Source organism: Amblyomma maculatum, chromosome 11 (genome assembly GCF_055883805.1).
Source record: "Amblyomma maculatum isolate TAMU_Amacu chromosome 11, ASM5588380v1, whole genome shotgun sequence".
Taxonomy (NCBI): Eukaryota; Metazoa; Arthropoda; class Arachnida; order Ixodida; family Ixodidae; genus Amblyomma; species Amblyomma maculatum.
The window spans coordinates 130,039,284-130,060,510 of NC_139354.1; the positions used below are offsets into that span (position 1 = coordinate 130,039,284).

Genomic DNA, 21,227 nt, shown 5'->3' on the forward strand with positions numbered 1-21,227 from the left:
TCTTTGCCAGGGCTCATGGAGGGCAGGCTGGCCGTCAGGTGTCGCAGCCGTCGTTCCGCGCGGCACGAAGCGGTGATTGTCGTTACTGATATGCCGTTCGCCTGTCAGCAGAAAGCAGCGTGGTCCTGCGTAAAACAGCAATACTTTTCAGCAGACGTCCCAGTAGCCGCCGCTGCTGCCAATGAAGGGAGGGTTGCTCTTTGCCAGAGCTTATGTAGGACAGGCTGGCCGTCAGGTGTCGAAGCCGTGGTTCCGTGCGGCACGAAGCGGTGATTGTCGTTACTGATATGCGGTTCGCCTGTCAGCAGATAGCAGCGTGGTCCTGCGTAAAACAGCAATACTTTTCAACGGACGTCCCAGTAGCCGCCGCTGCTGCCAATGAAGGGAGGGTTGCTCTTTGCCAGAGCTTATGTAGGACAGGCTGGCCGTCAGGTGTCGAAGCCATGATTCCGTGCGGCATGAAGCGGTGATTGTCGTTACTGATATGCGGTTCGCCTGTCAGCAGATAGCAGCGTGGTCCTGCGTAAAACAGCAATACTTTTCAGCGGACGTCCCAGTAGCCACCGCTGCTGGCAATGAAGGGAGGGTTGCTCTTTGCCAGAGCTTATGTAGGACAGGCTGGCCGTCAGGTGTCGAAGCCATGGTTCCGTGCGGCACGAAGCGGTGATTGTCGTTACTGATATGCGGTTCGCCTGTCAGCAGATAGCAGCGTGGTCCTACGTAAAACAGCAATACTTTTCAGCGGACGTCCCAGTAGCCGCCGCTGCTGCCAATGAAGGGAGGGTTGCTCTTTGCCAGAGCTTATGTAGGACAGGCTGGCCGTCAGGTGTCGAAGCCATGGTTCCGTGCGGCACGAAGCGGTGATTGTCGTTACTGATATGCGGTTCGCCTGTCAGCAGATAGCAGCGTGGTCCTGCGTAAAACCGCAATACTTTTCAGCGGACGTCCCAGTAGCCGCCGCTGCTGCCAATGAAGAGAGGGTTGCTCTTTGCCAGGGCTTATGTAGGGCAGGCTGCTCGTCAGGTGTCGAAGCCTTGGTTCCGTGCGGCACGAAGCGGTGATTGTCGTTACTGATATGCGGTTCGCTTGTCAGCAGATAGCAGCGTGGTCCTGCGTAAAACAGCAATACTTTTCAGCGGACGTCCCAGTAGCCGCCGCTGCTGCCAATGAAGGGAGGGTTGCTCTTTGCCAGGGCTTATGTAGGGCAGGCTGGTCATCAGGTGTCGAAGCCATGGTTCCGTGCGGCACGAAGCGGTGATTGTCGTTACTGATATGCGGTTCGCCTGTCAGCAGAGAGCAGCGTGGTCCTGCGTAAAACAGCAATACTTTTCAGCGGACGTCCCAGTAGCCGCCGCTGCTGCCAATGAAGGGAGGGTTGCTCTTTGCCAGGGCTTATGTAGGGCAGGCTAGCCGACAGGTGTCGCAGCCGTCGTTCCGCGCGGCACGAAGCGGTGATTGTCGTTACTGATATGCGGTTCGCCTGTCAGCAGATAGCAGCATGGTCCTGCGTAAAACAGCAATACATTTCAGCGGACGTCCCAGTAGCCGCCGCTGCTGCCAATGAAGGGAGGGTTGCTCTTTGCCAGGGCTTATGTAGGGCAGGCTGGCCGTCAGGTGTCGCAGCCGTCGTTCCGCGCGGCACGAAGCGGTGATTGTCGTTACTGATATGCCGTTCGCCTGTCAGCAGAAAGCAGCGTGGTCCTGCGTAAAACAGCAATACTTTTCAGCAGACGTCCCAGTAGCCGCCGCTGCTGCCAATGAAGGGAGGGTTGCTCTTTGCCAGAGCTTATGTAGGACAGGCTGGCCGTCAGGTGTCGAAGCCGTGGTTCCGTGCGGCACGAAGCGGTGATTGTCGTTACTGATATGCGGTTCGCCTGTCAGCAGATAGCAGCGTGGTCCTGCGTAAAACAGCAATACTTTTCAGCGGACGTCCCAGTAGCCGCCGCTGCTGCCAATGAAGGGAGGGTTGCTCTTTGCCAGAGCTTATGTAGGACAGGCTGGCCGTCAGGTGTCGAAGCCATGGTTCCGTGCGGCATGAAGCGGTGATTGTCGTTACTGATATGCGGTTCGCCTGTCAGCAGATAGCAGCGTGGTCCTGCGTAAAACAGCAATACTTTTCAGCGGACGTCCCAGTAGCCACCGCTGCTGCCAATGAAGGGAGGGTTGCTCTTTGCCAGAGCTTATGTAGGACAGGCTAGCCGTCAGGTGTCGAAGCCATGGTTCCGTGCGGCACGAAGCGGTGATTGTCTTTACTGATATGCGGTTCGCCTGTCAGCAGATAGCCGCGTGGTCCTGCGTAAAACAACAATGCTTTTCAGCGGACGTCCCAGTAGCCGCCGCTGCTGCCAATGAAGGGAGGGTTGCTCTTTGCCAGAGCTTATGTAGGACAGGCTGGCCGTCAGGTGTCGAAGCCGTGGTTCCGTGCGGCACGAAGCGGTGATTGTCGTTACTGATATGCGGTTCGCCTGTTAGAAGATAGCAGCGTGGTCCTGCGTAAACAGCAATACTTTTCAGCGGACGTCCCAGTAGCCGCCGCTGCTGCCAATGAAGGGAGGGTTGCTCTTTGCCAGAGCTTATGTAGGACAGGCTGGCCGTCAGGTGTCGAAGCCATGGTTCCGTGCGGCACGAAGCGGTGATTGTCGTTACTGATATGCGGTTCGCCTGCCAGCAGATAGCAGCGTGGTCCTGCGTAAAACAGCAATACTTTTCAGCGGACGTCCCAGTAGCCGCCGCTGCTGCCAATGAAGGGAGGGTTGCTCTTTGCCAGAGCTTATGTAGGACAGGCTGGCCGTCAGGTGTCGAAGCCGTGGTTCCGTGCGGCACGAAGCGGTGATTGTCGTTACTGATATGCGGTTCGCCTGTCAGCAGATAGCAGCGTGGTCCTGCGTAAAACAGCAATACTTTTCAGCGGACGTCCCAGTAGCCGCCGCTGCTGCCAATGAAGGGAGGGTTGCTCTTTGCCAGAGCTTATGTAGGACAGGCTGGCCGTCAGGTGTCGAAGCCATGGTTCCGTGCGGCATGAAGCGGTGATTGTCGTTACTGATATGCGGTTCGCCTGTCAGCAGATAGCAGCGTGGTCCTGCGTAAAACAGCAATACTTTTCAGCGGACGTCCCAGTAGCCACCGCTGCTGCCAATGAAGGGAGGGTTGCTCTTTGCCAGAGCTTATGTAGGACAGGCTGGCCGTCAGGTGTCGAAGCCATGGTTCCGTGCGGCACGAAGCGGTGATTGTCTTTACTGATATGCGGTTCGCCTGTCAGCAGATAGCAGCGTGGTCCTGCGTAAAACAACAATGCTTTTCAGCGGACGTCCCAGTAGCCGCCGCTGCGGCCAATGAAGGGAGGGTTGCTCTTTGCCAGAGCTTATGTAGGACAGGCTGGCCGTCAGGTGTCGAAGCCGTGGTTCCGTGCGGCACGAAGCGGTGATTGTCGTTACTGATATGCGGTTCGCCTGTCAGCAGATAGCAGCGTGGTCCTGCGTAAACAGCAATACTTTTCAGCGGACGTCCCAGTAGCCGCCGCTGCTGCCAATGAAGGGAGGGTTGCTCTTTGCCAGAGCTTATGTAGGACAGGCTGGCCGTCAGGTGTCGAAGCCATGGTTCTGTGCGGCATGAAGCGGTGATTGTCGTTACTGATATGCGGTTCGCCTGTCAGCAGATAGCAGCGTGGTCCTCCGTAAAACAGCAATACTTTTCGGCGGACGTCCCAGTAGCCGCCGCTGCTGCCAATGAAGGGAGGGTTGCTCTTTGCCAGAGCTTATGTAGGACAGGCTGGCCGTCAGGTGTCGAAGCCATGGTTCTGTGCGGCATGAAGCGGTGATTGTCGTTACTGATATGCGGTTCGCCTGTCAGCAGATAGCAGCGTGGTCCTCCGTAAAACAGCAATACTTTTCAGCGGACGTCCCAGTAGCCGCCGCTGCTGCCAATGAAGGGAGGGTTGCTCTTTGCCAGAGCTTATGTAGGACAGGCTGGCCGTCAGGTGTCGAAGCCGTGGTTCCGTGCGGCACGAAGCGGTGATTGTCGTTACTGATATGCGGTTCGCCTGTCAGCAGATAGCAGCGTGGTCCTGCGTAAACAGCAATACTTTTCAGCGGACGTCCCAGTAGCCGCCGCTGCTGCCAATGAAGGGAGGGTTGCTCTTTGCCAGAGCTTATGTAGGACAGGCTGGCCGTCAGGTGTCGAAGCCATGGTTCCGTGCGGCACGAAGCGGTGATTGTCGTTACTGATATGCGGTTCGCCTGTCAGCAGATAGCAGCGTGGTCCTGCGTAAAACAGCAATGCTTTTCAGCAGACGTCCCAGTAGCCGCCGCTGCTGCCAATGAAGGGAGGGTTGCTCTTTGCCAGGGCTTGTGTAGGGCAGGCTGGCCGTCAGGTGTCGCAGCCGTGGTTCCGTGCGGCACGAAGCGGTGATTGTCGTTGCTGATATGCGGTTCGCCTGTCAGCAGATAGCAGCGTGGTCCTGCGTAAAACAGCAATACTTTTCAGCGGACGTCCCAGTAGCCGCCGCTGCGTCCAATGAAGGGAGGGTTGCTCTTTGCCAGGGCTTATGTAGGGCAGGCTGGCCGTCAGGTGTCGCAGCCATGGTTCCGTGCGGCACGAAGCGGTGATTGTCGTTACTGATATGCGGTTCGCCTGTCAGCAGATAGCAGCGTGGTCCTGCGTAAAACAGCAATACTTTTCAGCGGACGTCCCAGTAGCCGCCGCTGCTGCCATTGAAGGGAGGGTTGCTCTTTGCCAGAGCTTATGTAGGACAGACTGGCCGTCAGGTGTCGAAGATATGGTTCCGTGCGGCATGAAGCGGTGATTGTCGTTACTGATATGCGGTTCGCCTGTCAGCAGATAGCAGCGCGGTCCTGCGTAAAACAGCAATACTTTTCAGCGGACGTCCCAGTAGCCGCCGCTGCTGCCAATGAAGGGAGGGTTGCTCTTTGCCAGAGCTTATGTAGGACAGGCTGGCCGTCAGGTGTCGAAGCCATGGTTCCGTGCGGCACGAAGCGGTGATTGTCGTTACTGATATGCGGTTCGCCTGTCAGCAGATAGCAGCGTGGTCCTGCGTAAAACAGCAATACTTTTCAGCGGACGTCCCAGTAGCCGCCGCTGCTGCCAATGAAGGGAGGGTTGCTCTTTGCCAGAGCTTATGTAGGACAGGCTGGCCGTCAGGTGTCGAAGCCATGGTTCCGTGCGGCACGAAGCGGTGATTGTCGTTACTGATATGCGGTTCGCCTGTCAGCAGATAGCAGCGTGGTCCTGCGTAAAACAGCAATACTTTTCAGCGGACGTCCCAGTAGCCGCCGCTGCTGCCAATGAAGGGAGGGTTGCTCTTTGCCAGGGCTTATGTAGGGCAGGCTGGCCGTCAGGTATCGAAGCCATGGTTCCGTGCGGCACGAAGCGGTGATTGTCGTTACTGATATGCGGTTAGCCTGTCAGCAGATAGCAGCGTGGTCCTGCGTAAAACAGCAATACTTTTCAGCGGACGTCCCAGTAGCCGCCGCTGCTGCCAACGTTCTGCTGCACTTCAAGCAGTGAAGCAGAAAGTCTGAAAGATGAAAACAGTGACTGTGATTCGGATGGGAACGGCAATCCAGAGCGTTGTAGCAACGCCGATGATGGCTGCCTGAAGCGGCAGCCATCAGGCACGGTCTTCCAGCTACCACCCGTGATCAGAAGCCGGGCCAGCCCTTGTAATATTTCGCGACTGCATCCATAACGTTTTTTACCACCAGCATTGGTGTGCAGAAAGAAAAGGAGCACTATATATATATATATACATATATATATATATATATATATATATATATATATATAAATATATATATATCTGTCACACTTTCTCCGGAAAGTGTGAGTTGGGACCTGTACACCATCGCTCCTAGTAGCGTGGCGTTCCTTGGCGCGCGTTCAATTGCGGGATCGCAGATGGCATGAACACTACAAAAGAGCACATCTCGCAGAAAATGAGAGGTCTTGCGCATAGAACCTCGTTCTTTGAGCCAGAAAGGCTTCTGCCTTAAAACAAGGAAACGATCCCGCATTGGTACGGATGGCGCTGCGTCCACGCGCCTTGCGGGACGACCCTTCGAAACCGCATAGGAACAAATAAATACACGAACAAACATGCGAACTTACACCAACCATTGCTGGCTAATAAATTCTCTCCTAACCTAATACCCTAAACCCAGTGTATTAGTTTAAAAACGTTTATCAGTCACTCAATCTCAACTGGTGATAAAATATTAGCTTTTTATTATCTTTATCTTTTTGTCCGCCGATAACACGGGTTTTAATTATCATTATTTGCATAGGTTTCGTACGCCTGTCAGAATTTACCATTGGAAAATTAAAATATCATGAATCATTGGCACGTGGCACAGCTACTCGAAAAATCAGAACGCCACCATGCAACTAACGCGCGCTACCAGTGTACAAAGCCGACGATGAAGATTCAGCAAAATGAGGCTTCTAACGGGCATACTTGAAACCACATTCTGACGACGCGCCTCTTTTGAGGAAGAAGAACACGAAGAATAGCTCGACGGTGAATATGTCCGTCCGAAGCGCATCCAGGGACGATACGAGCGAGGCCACGACAACGTCATGGACCAGCCGTTCCCGTCATGGGAAATTCGGCATCGATCGGGACCTTCTGGAGGCGATGGGTCTCAGCTACACCGAGCTAGAGCAGCTCTCGGCCATGAGCGAGGAGGGTACGCGGGCACCCGTCAACAGCATCGAAAGCATTGGGTCGAGGAACACTGATGCTCAACAGTCAGCGGTGTCTTCCTCTGTCCGACGATCAAGTCTCGGCAACTCTGAAAGTAGCGAGCGAATTTGGCGTGGAATACTAAGCAAAGGTACAATATCGAGCTTTTCTTCGAGGCTTGAATTTTTTTAAGAGCAAGTGTTCAAATGTCCGTGTTAGTTTACTAAACGACGATACTATAACATTGGCTAATGGACAAGAAATATTTCTTCAATGTTTCCATCGGTCATTATTTCTTGGTATTTGTCAGTTCAGTTGATTTTTGTATTAAAATTTATTAATAACAAATCACTTTAAGATAAAGAATCTATTTGCTTGCCTGAGTATACAGTGTGCTTCGCTCGACCCTGTACTGTGCATTTCGCAGGAATACTGGCTGTTGTATATCAAAGAATTTATCAATAGACTAGCCAGGTATTCGCATAAAAACTCTGCTGCTTGCAACCTTGAATGCTTAATTCATGATAACTGCAGGCTTTTCACTGTGTATCTAGAATATTTAATGCCGCATTACATGCTTTCGTCCCACAATCAGCCACAGTAGACATGTGGCACAAATTTTTAAGCATTGCATGTAAATTTATCTGTCGATGCTTTCTTTCTACTTGCTTTCAATGGTAGAGAAATAAAATCAATGAAAGCAACAACCGCCGAAGAGAAGGAAAGCGTGAGGGAATTAACTTTATCGAATTCTTGAAAAAGATGGTAGTGGAGATGTATATTTAACGCCATGACATTAGATATACATTACTACTAACACCTTTGTCACGAATTCATTAAAATTAATTTCCTTATGCTTTCCTTGTGCTCGGCGATGACGCTAAAGCCAAATTTTTACAACTCCGGCGTTCTCGATGTTTGCTGGATCTGAGTACAACAATCACCGGTATTTCTTTGGATCTTGATAGTTGCAGGTCATATGGCGGGTTGCGCATTGATCAGCAGGATTAGTAACGTCGCAAGATCATTAGGAATGATAGGGGCTGCCAACTGTGGTTTCAGATTTGACAAGGAATGTTGACACTAAGACGGAACATTCCGATGCTTTTAAAGGAGCAGTAAGACACGTTGCCCCCGGACCGCACAGGCACCGTGTGTAGGTGTTGCTTAAAGCGGGGTATTGCATCTATGTCGAGGAACCTTTCGAGACTCTTGAGTAAGCCGTGAGATACGCTATGCCTTGACCACGAAGGTCTGTTTCAATGGTTTGTTTAAAGCGCTTTCGTCATATGGTACTTTACTCTCGGATGCTATTCAGTTCGTGAGAGATAATGGATACAAAATCAACGGGGCAGTAATCAAGCGACTAGCAATATGCATTTGCCCAACGATGATAGGCAAGAGGATCCTTAGAAGGCAGCCATTACCTTTATCGTGTTATGGAGCATATTCACCTGAAATTTTTTAATGCATAAAATTTAACCATCTACAAAATACATTTCGAGAAAACTATGGACTCTACACTGCGAAAATGCGAAATTCGGAGCGTTGTTGTTACACAGGGGTAATTATGCTTGCTCGCATTATATTATCGAATACATGCACCGTCATTATCATTGCTACTGCAATCAATCTCATTACCAATAGTTGCAGCGTTATTGTTATCGCTACTATCATCGTCACAGTAGACAAGGAGAATTATGTTCTGCGTTTTACCATCCTGGATGGGGCGCAGTTGGTTAAAGAACTCAGCTGAGGATCCGAGAGATGAAGGTTCGATTTTCAGATTAGGCAGCGTTTCTTTTTCTGGTAACATCTTTTGGATGATCAAGAAGTGTGACATCAGACGACAGATCCAGTATACAAATCCCCGCGCACATCTCGCGGATGGGGTTTCGTTCCATGAGCCTAGAAAATATTTCACCTAAATAAAAGAACAGCAGCTTACCGGTATCGCACAAGAGGAAAGTATACAACAGTTGCATCTTACCTGTACTCACCTATGGGGCTGAAACGTGGAGCATAACCCGGAGGGTTCTACTTATGTTGAGGACAACGCAGAGGGCTTTGGAACGAAAAATGGTAGAGGTAACATTAAGAGATAGGAAGCGTGCAGATTGGCTCAGATAAATTAATAAATTTGCTGACATTCTAGTGGAAATCAAGAAGAAGAAATGGGCATGGGCGGGACACGTAGTGCGAAGAGAGGATAACCGGTGGTCGCTTAGAGTAGCAAACTGGATTCCAAGGGAAGGAAAGCGTAGCAGGAGGCGGCAGAAAGTTAGGTGGGCGGATGAGGTTAAGACGTTCGCAGGGGTCAACTTGATGCAGCTGGCACAGAACCGGGCTAATTGGAGAAATAATATGATGATGATAAAAAGAACAGCACGAGCGATTTGGTCAGTCGGATCCTAACTGAAGACCATCCTCTGGCGCATACGATACTTTACTGGCTTTGCAATGACTGCTATTATCCGGTGTGACAGTACAGGGGACATTTGCGCTTCGGTAAACTGAGCTTTTATGTCTTCACTAGCTTTAGCGCTATTCAGAGTCCGACATAGAAGATGCAGCAAGAAATTCAGCAAAGGATTTGATGAATTGATGAGGGCGGAAGCAGCCTCACAACTTCCTCATGAAATTTATGACATTATCCCTACGAACCCTTTAAGGTACTCCGCAAAGTAGAAGAAAACAAATGGCTCTTTATGATATGCATATGAAAAAATGAAGAAGCTGGCGAACATGTTCAAAGCAAGTTGCAGAAGAAGGGAAACCTCTTGCAGGGCGGGGTGTCAGAACAGCGACATACGCCACGCTGTAAAGAGACGTAAAAAATGTATATTTTATAGAGTCTTGTTAGGCTAGTTGCGCTGCGGCAAATGATTCTTTTTGCTTCTAGTTTTTAACAAGTTATATTTACAGCGTTTAATGATTGCATAATAATTTCATACGCATTAGTACAAGAACATAAAGCTTTTGGTTTATACGGTTAACATCAAGAAACAACTCAGGCTATTAAAGACGCTGTCGTGGAGGACTCAGGAATTTCGAGCGCCTAGAGCTTATTAACGTGCACTAAACACTTCCCCCTACTATCCATTTTTTATTTCGTAGGCTCACGGCTTTCCTCAAAGGGCTTCCTAGATGCCCCTTTTTTGTCTACATAGCCAGGATTATGGTTTAAAAATAGTACAGAAAAGTCTTTCATGGAGGAACAGACTAAAGTCAACTCGTCAATGTGAGCCGTCGATACCAGCCACGCTAGCTACCGCGAAGGAGGTCGCCTGGAGTAATGTGAGGGAAGAAATGGTTGTGGGTCGGGAGAAAAGGAGATGCTCCGCGTTGAAGGATGAGCTCGGACAGTTTGCAGAGCAGGGGTCGGAGCGAGGAAAGTGTATATTGTGTTACAGCTAACTATATTGTTACGAAGCGGCAAGCCGATGAAGACAGGAGACAGAACATGACCGATGACAATAGTAGATGACGTTTAATGAATGTTCGTGGGCCTAGCGCTCCTGCCCGCGCCACTGCCTGCTTCTTCTTCCTTGTCGTCCGTAACATAACCCGGGGCCACCGAGCGATCGTCCCGATCGTGGACGAGGAAGTTTAGCGATGTTAATGATTTGATGGCATGATGATGGGCGTGTCTGGATGCTTGAAGAAGAGGAAGAAGGAAGAATAGAACGGCTTGCCGGTACGGTGCCTGATGCGTGGGTGATCCGCCTCCCTTGGAGCTGTCAACCATCCGTCACCAGAGTCCATGGGACCGAAGGCTCGAGGTCACGTCGGGCAGCTTGGGCGGGGGCTGCGTGTTCGTGTCCATCGGTTCCTTCGGGTCATTCGGGTCTTTCGGGTCCTTCGTCTCGGTTCTGATCCGTATGTCTGTTCTCCTTGTCTTCAGGCCCGGGCTGGGGGCTGGGCGGTGGTAGTTGTTCAGGTCTGGGCTGGAAGGGCTGGGGCGAAGCTGCTCGGCGATGTTCCTGAGCCCTCGGTGATGGTTCCGGCTTGAAGATGGTCTCGATGCTCCAAGGCGAGGATGGGGATGTCGTACGCCGCACCTCCAACCAAATGTTACGAAGCGGCAAGCCGATGAAGATAGGAGACAGAACATGACCGATGACGATGGTAGATGACGTTTAATGAATGTTCGCGGGCCTAGCGCGAGCGCTCCTGCCCGCGCCGCTGCCTGCTTCGTTCTTCCTTGTCGTCCGTAACAATATCTAAGGTTTAAAAAATGAGATAGGCCCGGGAAACTGGCTGAATAAAACTGTCAGGCGTATCCTGCAACACAGACGGTCTTTGTTTTGCGAATAATGAAATACTAATATATTTTTGAATTACTGAATACTGATTTTAGACGAGCAATTTGATTCATAAATTTAAAGAGCACATTCAGAAACCCCCCTTCAAATTATTTATGATAACGAACGCCTCCCGTACTCTCGATCGAACGCATCTCTTTTTCCGATCTCCTGATAAACCGCGCGTAAGAGGAAAAATCACGTCACCAGACCTTTAGCCCGCCACTATTTTGGTGCTGTCAATCATGTTTTGCTTGACCGAACTCACATGTGGCCATTCCGACACAGCCGCGTTGTAGCGGCATGCTGATATGAATGCGACGGTTTCTTCGCCATCATCAACCTAGCTGCGAGCGCGCCGAGCTCGCCGCAACCATCGCCAACATGCCAGCCAACCGCTTGACCTAAGCCGTCATATTAATTCTACATCTAATCTCTTTCAGCGAAACTATGATTGGAAACATTACAATGATGATGTGAGAACGCTCTGCTCACGGGATTTGATTTGTATTTTGTGATCTTTCTTTCGAGTTTGGAATTTAGTGAGTGCGCTGTACAAGTTGGTGCTAGAATAGTTAGAGAGGATACCGGTAAGCTGTCGAAGGAGACGAGCGCAAAGTGGCCGATATAAGGAAGTATAACATGGAGAAAATTTAGCATGCTGTAAAGAAAGGAAGAAGCCTTAAAGCGATAAAGAAGAAATTGGACATAGGCAAAAGTCAGATGTATGCGGTAAGACAAGGCGGGAATTGTCATCACGAATATGAACAAGATAATCAAAGTTGCCAGGGAGTTCTATACTGATCTCTACAGCAGCCAAAAAATTCACGAAAATATTGAGATTGGCGGTAGGGAAATGCAGTCAGACGTTCTGTCAGCGACTGAGGGACTAAGTTAAGAAAGCATTAGAAACTATGAAAGGGGAAAAGCAGCTGGAGAGGAGCAGGTAATTATAAATTTGTTGAATGAAGTGGGGGGGGGGGGGATATCGTGCTAGAATAAATGGCCACCCTGTATACGCAGTGCCTGGTGTCATCGACGGTACCGGAACCATGTAAGAACGCAAACATTATCCTAATTCTTAAGAAAGGGGACACTAAGGACTTGAAAAATTACAGACCATTCAACTTACTGTCTGTTACGTATAAAGTATTTACGAAAGTAATCGCTAATAGAATCAGGACAACTTTAGACTGTAACCAAGCAAAAGATCAGTCAAGTTCTCGGAAAGGATACTCTACTATCGATCATATTCACACCATCAACCAGGTGATATAAAAATGCTCGGAATATAGCCAGCCCTTATACCCAGCATTGATTGATTACGAAAAAGCATTTGACTCAGTAGAAACCTCGGCGGCCATGAAGGCATTGCAAAATAAGGGTGTAGACGAGCCGTATATGAAAGTGCTAGAAGATATATCTAGAGGGTGCACATCAACCATAGTTCTGCATAAAGAAAGTAAGAAAATTCCTATAAAGAAAGGTGTTAGGCAAAGAGACACAATCTCCCCAGTACTTTTCACAGCTTGATTATAAGTATTCAGACTTGGAATGGGAGCATTTAGGGATAAGAGTAGATGGAGAATATGTAAAGAAGATGAAGAACGGAAAACGCTGCGGCATCGCCATCACCATCGCTTGGCTCCGGCGCCCATCTCTCGTGCTGAGGCTGTGCCCTGCGGCTGGCAATTCGACCCTGCTTTGCCCGAATTACTGGCTACGCTAGACGTTCAAACCAAATATTAAATCCACATCTCACTTGGTGGAGGTCAATCTGAGGTTCCCTGTACCCATCTCGCCCTGGAACTTCGCAGCAGAACGTTGACTACACCAATGACGGAGCCGACTTCATTGCACCTCCTCCGCCCGTCACCTGCACAGGTGCGATTCGTCAACGGGACCCCGCTACCTTCAGTGGAAGCAGCGATGACGACGTCGACGATTGGCTGACCACTTACGAACGGGTCAGCCGTCACAATAACTGGGATGACAACCGTAAGCTCACCAATGTCATCTTTTACTTGAGCGACGTCGCTAATCTGTGGTTTAGAAACCACGAGTCGGACTTGACTACCTGGGCGAGTTTCAAGACAAAATTTTCTGATGTCTTTGGCCGCCCCGCCGTCCGAAAACTCCGCGCGGAACAGCGTCTTCGGTCGCGACTGCAGCTGCCCGGTGAAACGTTCACCAGTTACATTGAGGACATTGTTGATATGTGTCGTCGCGTTGACCCGACCATGACCGAGGCCGTTAAGATACGTCATGTCCTCACAGGAATTGATGACGGCGCTTTCAACATGCTCGTCGCCAAAGGCCCCACGACGGTCAAGGAAATCTACGACCTATGTCAAAGCTACGACGAACTCCGCAAGGAGCGTGTTTTGATTCGCCAGCCTCAAGCATCACTTGCTGGACTAGCCGCGGAGAGGGAGTCATCTAGCCTCTCTGAAAACATCAAGGCTTTTGTACGTCAGGAGGTCGCGCGACAACTGTCCCTGCAGCCATATGTTAAGGAGTCGTCACCAACTGGCCTTGTTCCGGAGCTTCGCCATGCAATCCAACAGCATGTATCTGAAGTCCTCCCTAATTCTGTTCCACAATCACCTCCGGTCGCACCCTCAATGCCGTTCCGCACGCCCACAATTTCATCGTCCGGTGTTGCGCCACTGAGCTATGCTCCAGCATTCGCGCCGGCTCCTCCCCAGGTATTACGTCGCTCATATGCCGAAGTTACTTCAAGTCCACCTCCTGAGCCAGCATATGCCTATGCTTCGCCCCCTATGCGTTCGGCACCAACAGCGTTTGCTCCCCCCTTGCGTCAGACACCATCTCGATGGCGCACTGCAGACAACAGGCCTATTTGTTACCACTGCGGCATCCCTGGGCACACTACACGCTACTGCCGGCGCCGAATAAATATGGCCTTTGCTGCGCGGCCTGCGCCACCTTATTTGGCCCCCCAATTCCCCGTCCCATCGGGTCCTCCAACAGCATCCCCTGACCCTCCGGACTTCCTGCCTCGCCGTTCGCCATCACCACGTCGCCGCTCCATTTCGCCAATGCGCCGACGACCCGCTACTCAGCCGGAAAACTAACCGCCGCAGTTCGCGAGGCACGAACTGCGTATTCGACAGAATTTCAAAGTCCTCGTCTTAATCCCGCGAATATTACTGCTGTCATCGTTGAAGGTGTTCATACTCTTGCGCTCGTCGACACCGGTGCCGCTGTATCAGTTATCAGCCAGAAACTCTGCCGCTCCCTCCGAAAAGTGACTACTCCTATCGAGGGACTATTGCTTCGTACCGCATCCGCTCACAGTATACAGCCGACAGCTATCTGCACTGCTCGCGTCGTCATTGCTGCAGCCTTGTACATCATCGAATTCGTCGTTCTCCCCACATGTTCTCATGACGTCATTCTCAGCTGGGATTTCCTGTCCCAGCATCATGCTATCATTGACTGCGCCAGTCCTCAAGTAGAGCTCATTGAATCGAGTGATGCACCGTCTGATGCCCTGCTACACGAGCCGTGTCCTCGTTTTGCGACCAAACTCCTCGTAGCTCCTGACACAACCATCCCACCCGTTAGCGCTGTTCTGGTTCCCCTCACTGCCTCTTTTACCACCGCCGCGACAGTCCTCTTCGTGCCCTCTAACGTTGTCTGCCGCCGCCGCCACTTACCGCTGCCGTTTGCCGTCCTTGACATGAACAACGGCGCTAGCACACTTCTGGTAGCCAATCCTCTTGCGTCTCCCGCTTTGTTGATCGAAGGGGAGTGCCTTGGCCGCATAGAGCCCGTGGACCTTCTGTTCGCCTTTGATGATGAGTCATTTTCTGTTTGCCAAGTTGACGCCTTGACCCCAACTCGTGTGGCTTCCGATCCGCTACAGCGGGACCTTTTTGACCATTCTGTGGACAGCGCTCTAGAGCCGCGCCACCGCGAGCAATTTCTTGACCTTCTACACCAATTCCGCTCCTCCTTCGACATCCCGCAATCTTCCTTGGGCCGCACGACGACCATTTCCTACCTCATCGACACTGGCGCTAATCCACCTCTCCATCAGCGGCCGTATCGTGTGTCCCCGACTGAGCGCCGTGTTATTGCCCAACAAGTCGATGACATGCTCCAACGCGGAGTAATTAGAGAATCCTGTAGCCCATGGTCGTCTCCTGTGGTCCTAGTTAAAAAGAAGGATGGCTCCATACGATTTTGTGTTGATTATCGCCGTCTCAACAAAATCACTCGTCGTGATGTGTACCCCCTCCCACGAATCGACGATGCCCTAGACTGCTTGCAAGGCGCAGAATTCTTTTCCTCACTCGATTTACGCTCCGGGTATTGGCAGGTGCCCATGGCAGAGGCGGATCGTCCTAAGACCGCCTTTATTACTCCAGACGGATTATACGAATTTAATGTTATGCCATTCGGACTCTGTAACGCCCCAGCCACATTTGAAAGAATGATGGACACTGTACTGCGCGGCCTGAAATGGAACATCTGTTTATGCTACCTTGATGATATCGTCGTCTTTTCAACCGACTTCCCGACCCACCTGATTCGACTTCGCCAGGTCTTCACCTGCCTAACCCGCGCCGGTCTTCAACTGAACCTCAAAAAGTGCCGCTCTGGTGCCCGCCAGCTCACAATACTCGGACATGTTGTGTGTAAAGATGGAGTTCTGCCTGATCATGAGAAGCTGCGCGCCGTCGCTGACTTTCCAAAACCGACCACTTTGAAACAACTGCGAAGCTTCGTGGGCCTCTGCTCGTACTTTCGTCGTTTTGTTCGGAATTTCGCAACCATCTTAGCCCCCCTTACACAGCTCTTGAAAGGCACCCCTAACCTCTCCTGTTGGTCGCCAGCCTGCGATGATGCATTCGCGACACTGCGCAATGTTCTAACGTCGCCGCCAATCCTTCGCCATTGCGACCCTACTGCACCTACAGAACTTCACACCGATGCCAGTGGTGTCGGCCTCGGCGCCGCCCTCGCCCAGCGCAAGCCTGGCTTCTCCGAATATGTTGTCGCCTACGCCAGCCGTGCTCTCACCAAAACAGAGTCCAACTACTCTGTTACCGAAAAGGAGTGCTTAGCAATCGTGTGGGCTCTAACGAAGTTCAGCCCTTACTTATACGGCCAATCCTTCGAGGTAGTTGCAGATCATCACGCTCTCTGCTGGCTCGCGTCTCTCAAGGATCCGTCTGGCCGTCTCGGGCGCTGGGCTCTCAGGCTTCAGGAATATGACATCCGTGTAGTGTACCGCTCTGGCCGCAAGCACGCTGACGCCGACGCTCTTCCTCGGTCACCGGTGTGCTCGCCTAAGTCATCGTCCCCTCCTCAAACACTCTTGTCAGCACTCACCATTGAGGATATGCCTTTCGAGCAACGACAAGATCCTTGGGTTTCTAACCTGCTAGATATCCTTGGCACTACTTCCGCGGCTACGCATCCTCGGGCACTCCGCCGACAGGCCTTCCATTTCGCCATTCGGGACGGCCTTCTCTACCGAAGGAACTACAACTCAGACGGCAGAACGTGGCTTCTTGTCATTCCGCGCCACCTCCGCTCCGAGGTTTGTGCCCACCATCATAGTGATCCGCAAAGCGCTCATGCCGGCGTCCTCAAAACCTATGATCGAATTCGTCAAAGGTACTACTGGCGGGGAATGTACAATTTCGTACGTCGCTACATTCGCTCTTGTACCGCCTGTCAACAACGCAAGATTTCTCGCCACCCTGCTGGCGCTCTTCAGCCTTTACGTGTCCAGCTCGCCCGTTTGATCGCGTGGGAATCGACCTTTACGGTCCGCTACCATGCAGTGCGGCCGGTAATCGATGGGTCATCGTCGCCGTCGACCACCTGACCCGTTACACCGAGACTGCTGCACTTCCCGCGGCGACAGCCCGAGAGGTAGCCCATTTTCTTCTGCACCACTTCATACTTCGACACGCCGCCCCCCCGCGAGCTACTGAGTGATACAGGTCGTGTCTTTCTTTCCGAAGCAGTCCAAGAGCTCCTGTCGTCTTGTAAATCGATACATCTAGCTACAACTGCGTACCACCCGCAAACAAATGGCCTCACGGAGCGCTTCAACCGTATGCTTGGGGACATGCTCGCAATGTATGTTACATCTGAATCTGGAAGCTCTAACTGGGTCCAAGTACTGCCATTCGTAACGCTCGCGTACAACACTGCCACCCAAGCAACAACTGGTTTTTCGCCCTTCTTTCTCTTATACGGCCGTGAACCATCTTGTACTCTGGACACAATTTTGCCATACTATCCAGATGCCTCTGAGTACAGTGCTTTGTCAGACATTGTACAGAAGGCCGAGGAATGCCGTCAGCTAGCTCGCACGTTTACCTCCAACACTCAAGGCTATCGCAAAGATCAGCATGATACCGATACTCCTGCTCCCACGTTCCAGGCCGAAAGCTTCGTCTGGCTATGCGTTCCTGCCACCAACAAACTAGACACCAAATACCACGGACCTTATCGCGTCTTGGAACGCACATCCCCTGTGAACTACGTCATCGAGCCAGTCACCCCTTCTTCCGACCACCGCCGTCGCGGCCGCGAGATTGTCCACGTTAGCCGCCTCAAGCCATATTACAACCCTCTGGTCGTCTCTTCGCCCCGAGTCGCCAGGATGGCGACTTCTTCACGTGGGGGAAATGTAAAGAAGATGAAGAACGGAAAACGCTGCGGCATCGCCATCACCATCGCTTGGCTCCGGCGCCCATCTCTCGTGCTGAGGCTGTGCCCTGCGGCTGGCAATTCGACCCTGCTTTGCCCGAATTACTGGCAGCGCTAGACGTTCAAACCAAATATTAAATCCACATCTCAAATACCTCTGTGGTCAGCGATTTGCTGATAACATTGCCTTGCTAAGCAACTCAGGAGATGAATTGCAAAGAATGATTGATGACCTAGACAGGAAATGTAGAAATGTAGGCTTGAAATCAATATGAAGAAGACTAAGGTAATGTTCAACAGCCTCGGGAAGTAACAGCAGTTTACGTTAGGTAGCGAAGTACTGGAAGTAGTAGGCGAATATGTCTACTTAGGATAGGGAGTAACCACAGATCCGGACCATGAAAAGAAAATAACAAGATGAATAACATTTGGATGGAGCACATTTGTCAAGCACTCTCAGATTATGACTAGCAGCTTACCGGTATCGCTAAAGAGGAAAGTATATAACAGTTGCATCTTACCTGTACTCACCTGTGGCGCTGAAACGTGGAGGCTAACAAAGAGGGATCTACTTAAGTTGAGGACAACGCAGACGGCTATGGAGAGAAAAATGGTTAGAATAACGTTAAGAGATAGAAAACGTGCACAGTGGGTCAGAGAAATAACTCAAGTCACTGACATTTTAGTGGAAATCAAGAAGAAATGGGCATGTAGCGCGAAGAAAGGATAACTGATGGTCGCTTAGGGCAACAAACTGGATTCCAAGGGAAGGAAAGCGTATTAGGGGTGGCTGAAAGTTAGGTTGGCGGATAAGGTTGAAACGTTCGCAGGGGTTAAGTGGATCCGGCTAGAACAGGACCGGGTTAATTGCAGGAATACAGGAGAGGCCTTCGCCCTGCAGTGGGTATAGTCAGGCTGCTGCTGCTGCTGCTGCTGATGATGATGATGATGATGCCTTCTTTATCTCAAACTATTCGAATGGTGATTTCTTAAGATTCTCTCCTACTTGCAATGCACATTTTCCCAGTTCAAGATTTAGTGGTTAAAAAGAGTAAATAAATGATTTTTTATTTAAATATAAAAATATGCCAGTGGTACGTAAGATGGATAGAAGCTGTGTCCAAGTTGGTTTCTGGTTTACCTGAAATGTTTTAGTTTTGAAATCTCTGGCTAAAGTTGGCTTAGACATTGCATTACATGGACCCAGTGGTAAACATGTTTTTCTTAATGGCTGTCAAGGGAATTACTCTGCGAGGTGGTAGCCAGGGCGTGTGGTGGAAGTAATGTCTGCAGAGACAGAATATTACGTGAGCCACTTGCTGGTACACATAGCCTAATATGACCATGTCCTTATCAGTGAATAATGTGCCTTGTGACAATGTTCAAAAGCTTGGCACAGTAGGTCCACTGCACTCTACGAGCTTTTAACGGTGAGTGTGATGCATATTGGGGTAAACAGGCCAAAGTACCCCAAAAGAGGAGGGTTAGATTGGAACTAAACTTTCATTTTATTTGATTGTATTTTGGTGGCCGCCGCATTCGCACTCCTGCTATGCTGCCAGTGCTTTAATTTCAGTCCCACAGGGTACCAATATGCAGTTCTACTTCTATTTTAAAATTCTTCCTTTTACTCAGAACCTCTCACAATATTAATATTGCGGGATGTTAAACGCCACAAAAAAAAAAGATTGGTTATGATTTTCTTTCGTTTTAGCTGTTGCTGGATTCGATGCTATATGTCACAGAAGGTTCATCTGGATACCTTCTTTCTACTTAGCACACAGTGTAGTGATAAATTATTCCAGAATTCTTATGCTCGTAATACTGTGGCATTACAGTTACATACATAGAGTATGTATCGTCCTGACATAAAATTATGACACTAAATCTAGGCAACACCCATTATTGCATGCTTATTTTGCCAGCTTGTAAACTTTTATTGGTCGGGTGGCAAAAGGCATAAATTGTTGAAGTCTGCTCTTAAAATCTTCATGGAGAGGGCATCTTTCTCATCTTTGAATAAAAAAGACAACAGCGCCGGATAAATGTGTATTGCAACTGAATAATATGTGTAACGCTTATGGTGTTACAAGAACACCATGCACGTAGGAACACAATTGTTTGCTAATAATGTACAACATGCTGCTTCCCGCTCACGCAGGGGACCGCACTTCGACTGAGGCCTGCTCTGAAGACACACCACGATTGGAGCGGCCCTCTCTAACCATTCCATCCAAGCTTTTATTGGCCTCCGTTGTGGCTCTCGTGATTTTCTTTGTCCTCGTCTTCGCCTATGCTGTCTACCTTCTGCGGCTGAACCACAGCCCAGCACAAGAGAAGAAAATAGTGGCGCCGAGGTCAGGCAACGACACGGGCTCCTCATTAGCCTGATCAGAATGTGCCAAACAAAGAAAATACCTCACAGTACTTGCGGCTTACGAAGGAGTGATAGGGTTTTGGCTTTTTCGATTTTGATTATTAATTATAATCTAAATGTCATTAAATCATATTGAACGATAGGGGGCAATCGATTTTGTTCTTCTTGTGTTACATTCTGGCCAAGAGGCGGCGCAGCGCCCACAGCTACGAAAGTAATGGAATCTTCACTTGGAGATAGCGGAAAATTTAGATTTGGCTCTAATTCAAGTAACTAGTCATTTGGCTGTGAATCGAAGGCCCCAGTTCAAACCTGACTATAATGTACACGTTGCGCCCCGTTTAATATTTGGACAACTCTAAATGTTGCGGAATTAAAAGATGGTGTGAGTTTGACCTTATGAAGCGCAGGTGTTAACCCAAAATGAGGCTGATAATGAGCCTTCATTACTGAGACTTGGAGAAAAATATGAATACGACAGCGGAATAAATACACGATGTCAGAGGGGCAAACCTGCCTACTTTTAAGACAAAGCTCGAACGTCCCCTAATTGAAACCGTCACAAAACTTGCACCGTTGCTAAAATATTCAAACATATGCCTAACACAATAAAACGTGTTGCTTGGCTAGTTTTTGACAAAAGGAGACAAAGGCAGTTCGTGATAAGTTGCTAGCAAAATCTCTATGCAAGATTATTGGAGTGTAAGAGCTTCATGGAACATTTTTTATCTTTTTTAAATGAAAATCAATTTATTTATGATTCGTGGCCACTGACATTGACTTCAGTAGTAACAACGTAGCAAAATTTGATTTTGAAAACCTTCTTTCCTGAAATGTCTGCACTGAGTCATCGACCCGAGTGACACTCTCCTCAGAAACCACAATTGATTTGTTTATAAGCAACTGTGGCACTTCTCCCGTAAAGAGCTGTGTTTTTACTGATCCTGTGAGTGGCAACATGCTCACATGCTGTAGTGTTCAGACAATGTGTCTTAATATTATGAATGCTGATACACCCCTACTGAAACCTCCTGTATAAAATTCATAAAGGTAATTGTATACACGTTTACTCTACAGGATCTGAGATACAAGATTGTGGGCTATTTCATAAACTTCCTGTGCTGCCCTGGAAAGTCCGGAATGAAACCGC

At 49.8% G+C, this 21,227-nt stretch overlaps 1 protein-coding gene across 1 annotated transcript; it reads left to right on the forward strand.

Annotated features, from left to right (window-relative positions):
• The first annotated feature begins 6,002 nt into the window (after positions 1–6,002).
• Positions 6,003–20,091, forward strand: LOC146174969 (uncharacterized). Its single transcript, XM_084585493.1, has 2 exons — positions 6,003–6,812; positions 19,862–20,091. Exons 1-2 carry the CDS (start codon positions 6,539–6,541, stop codon positions 20,089–20,091), a joined length of 504 nt encoding a protein of 167 aa, XP_084441619.1. The 5' UTR covers positions 6,003–6,538.
• The last annotated feature ends 1,136 nt before the right edge of the window (positions 20,092–21,227 follow it).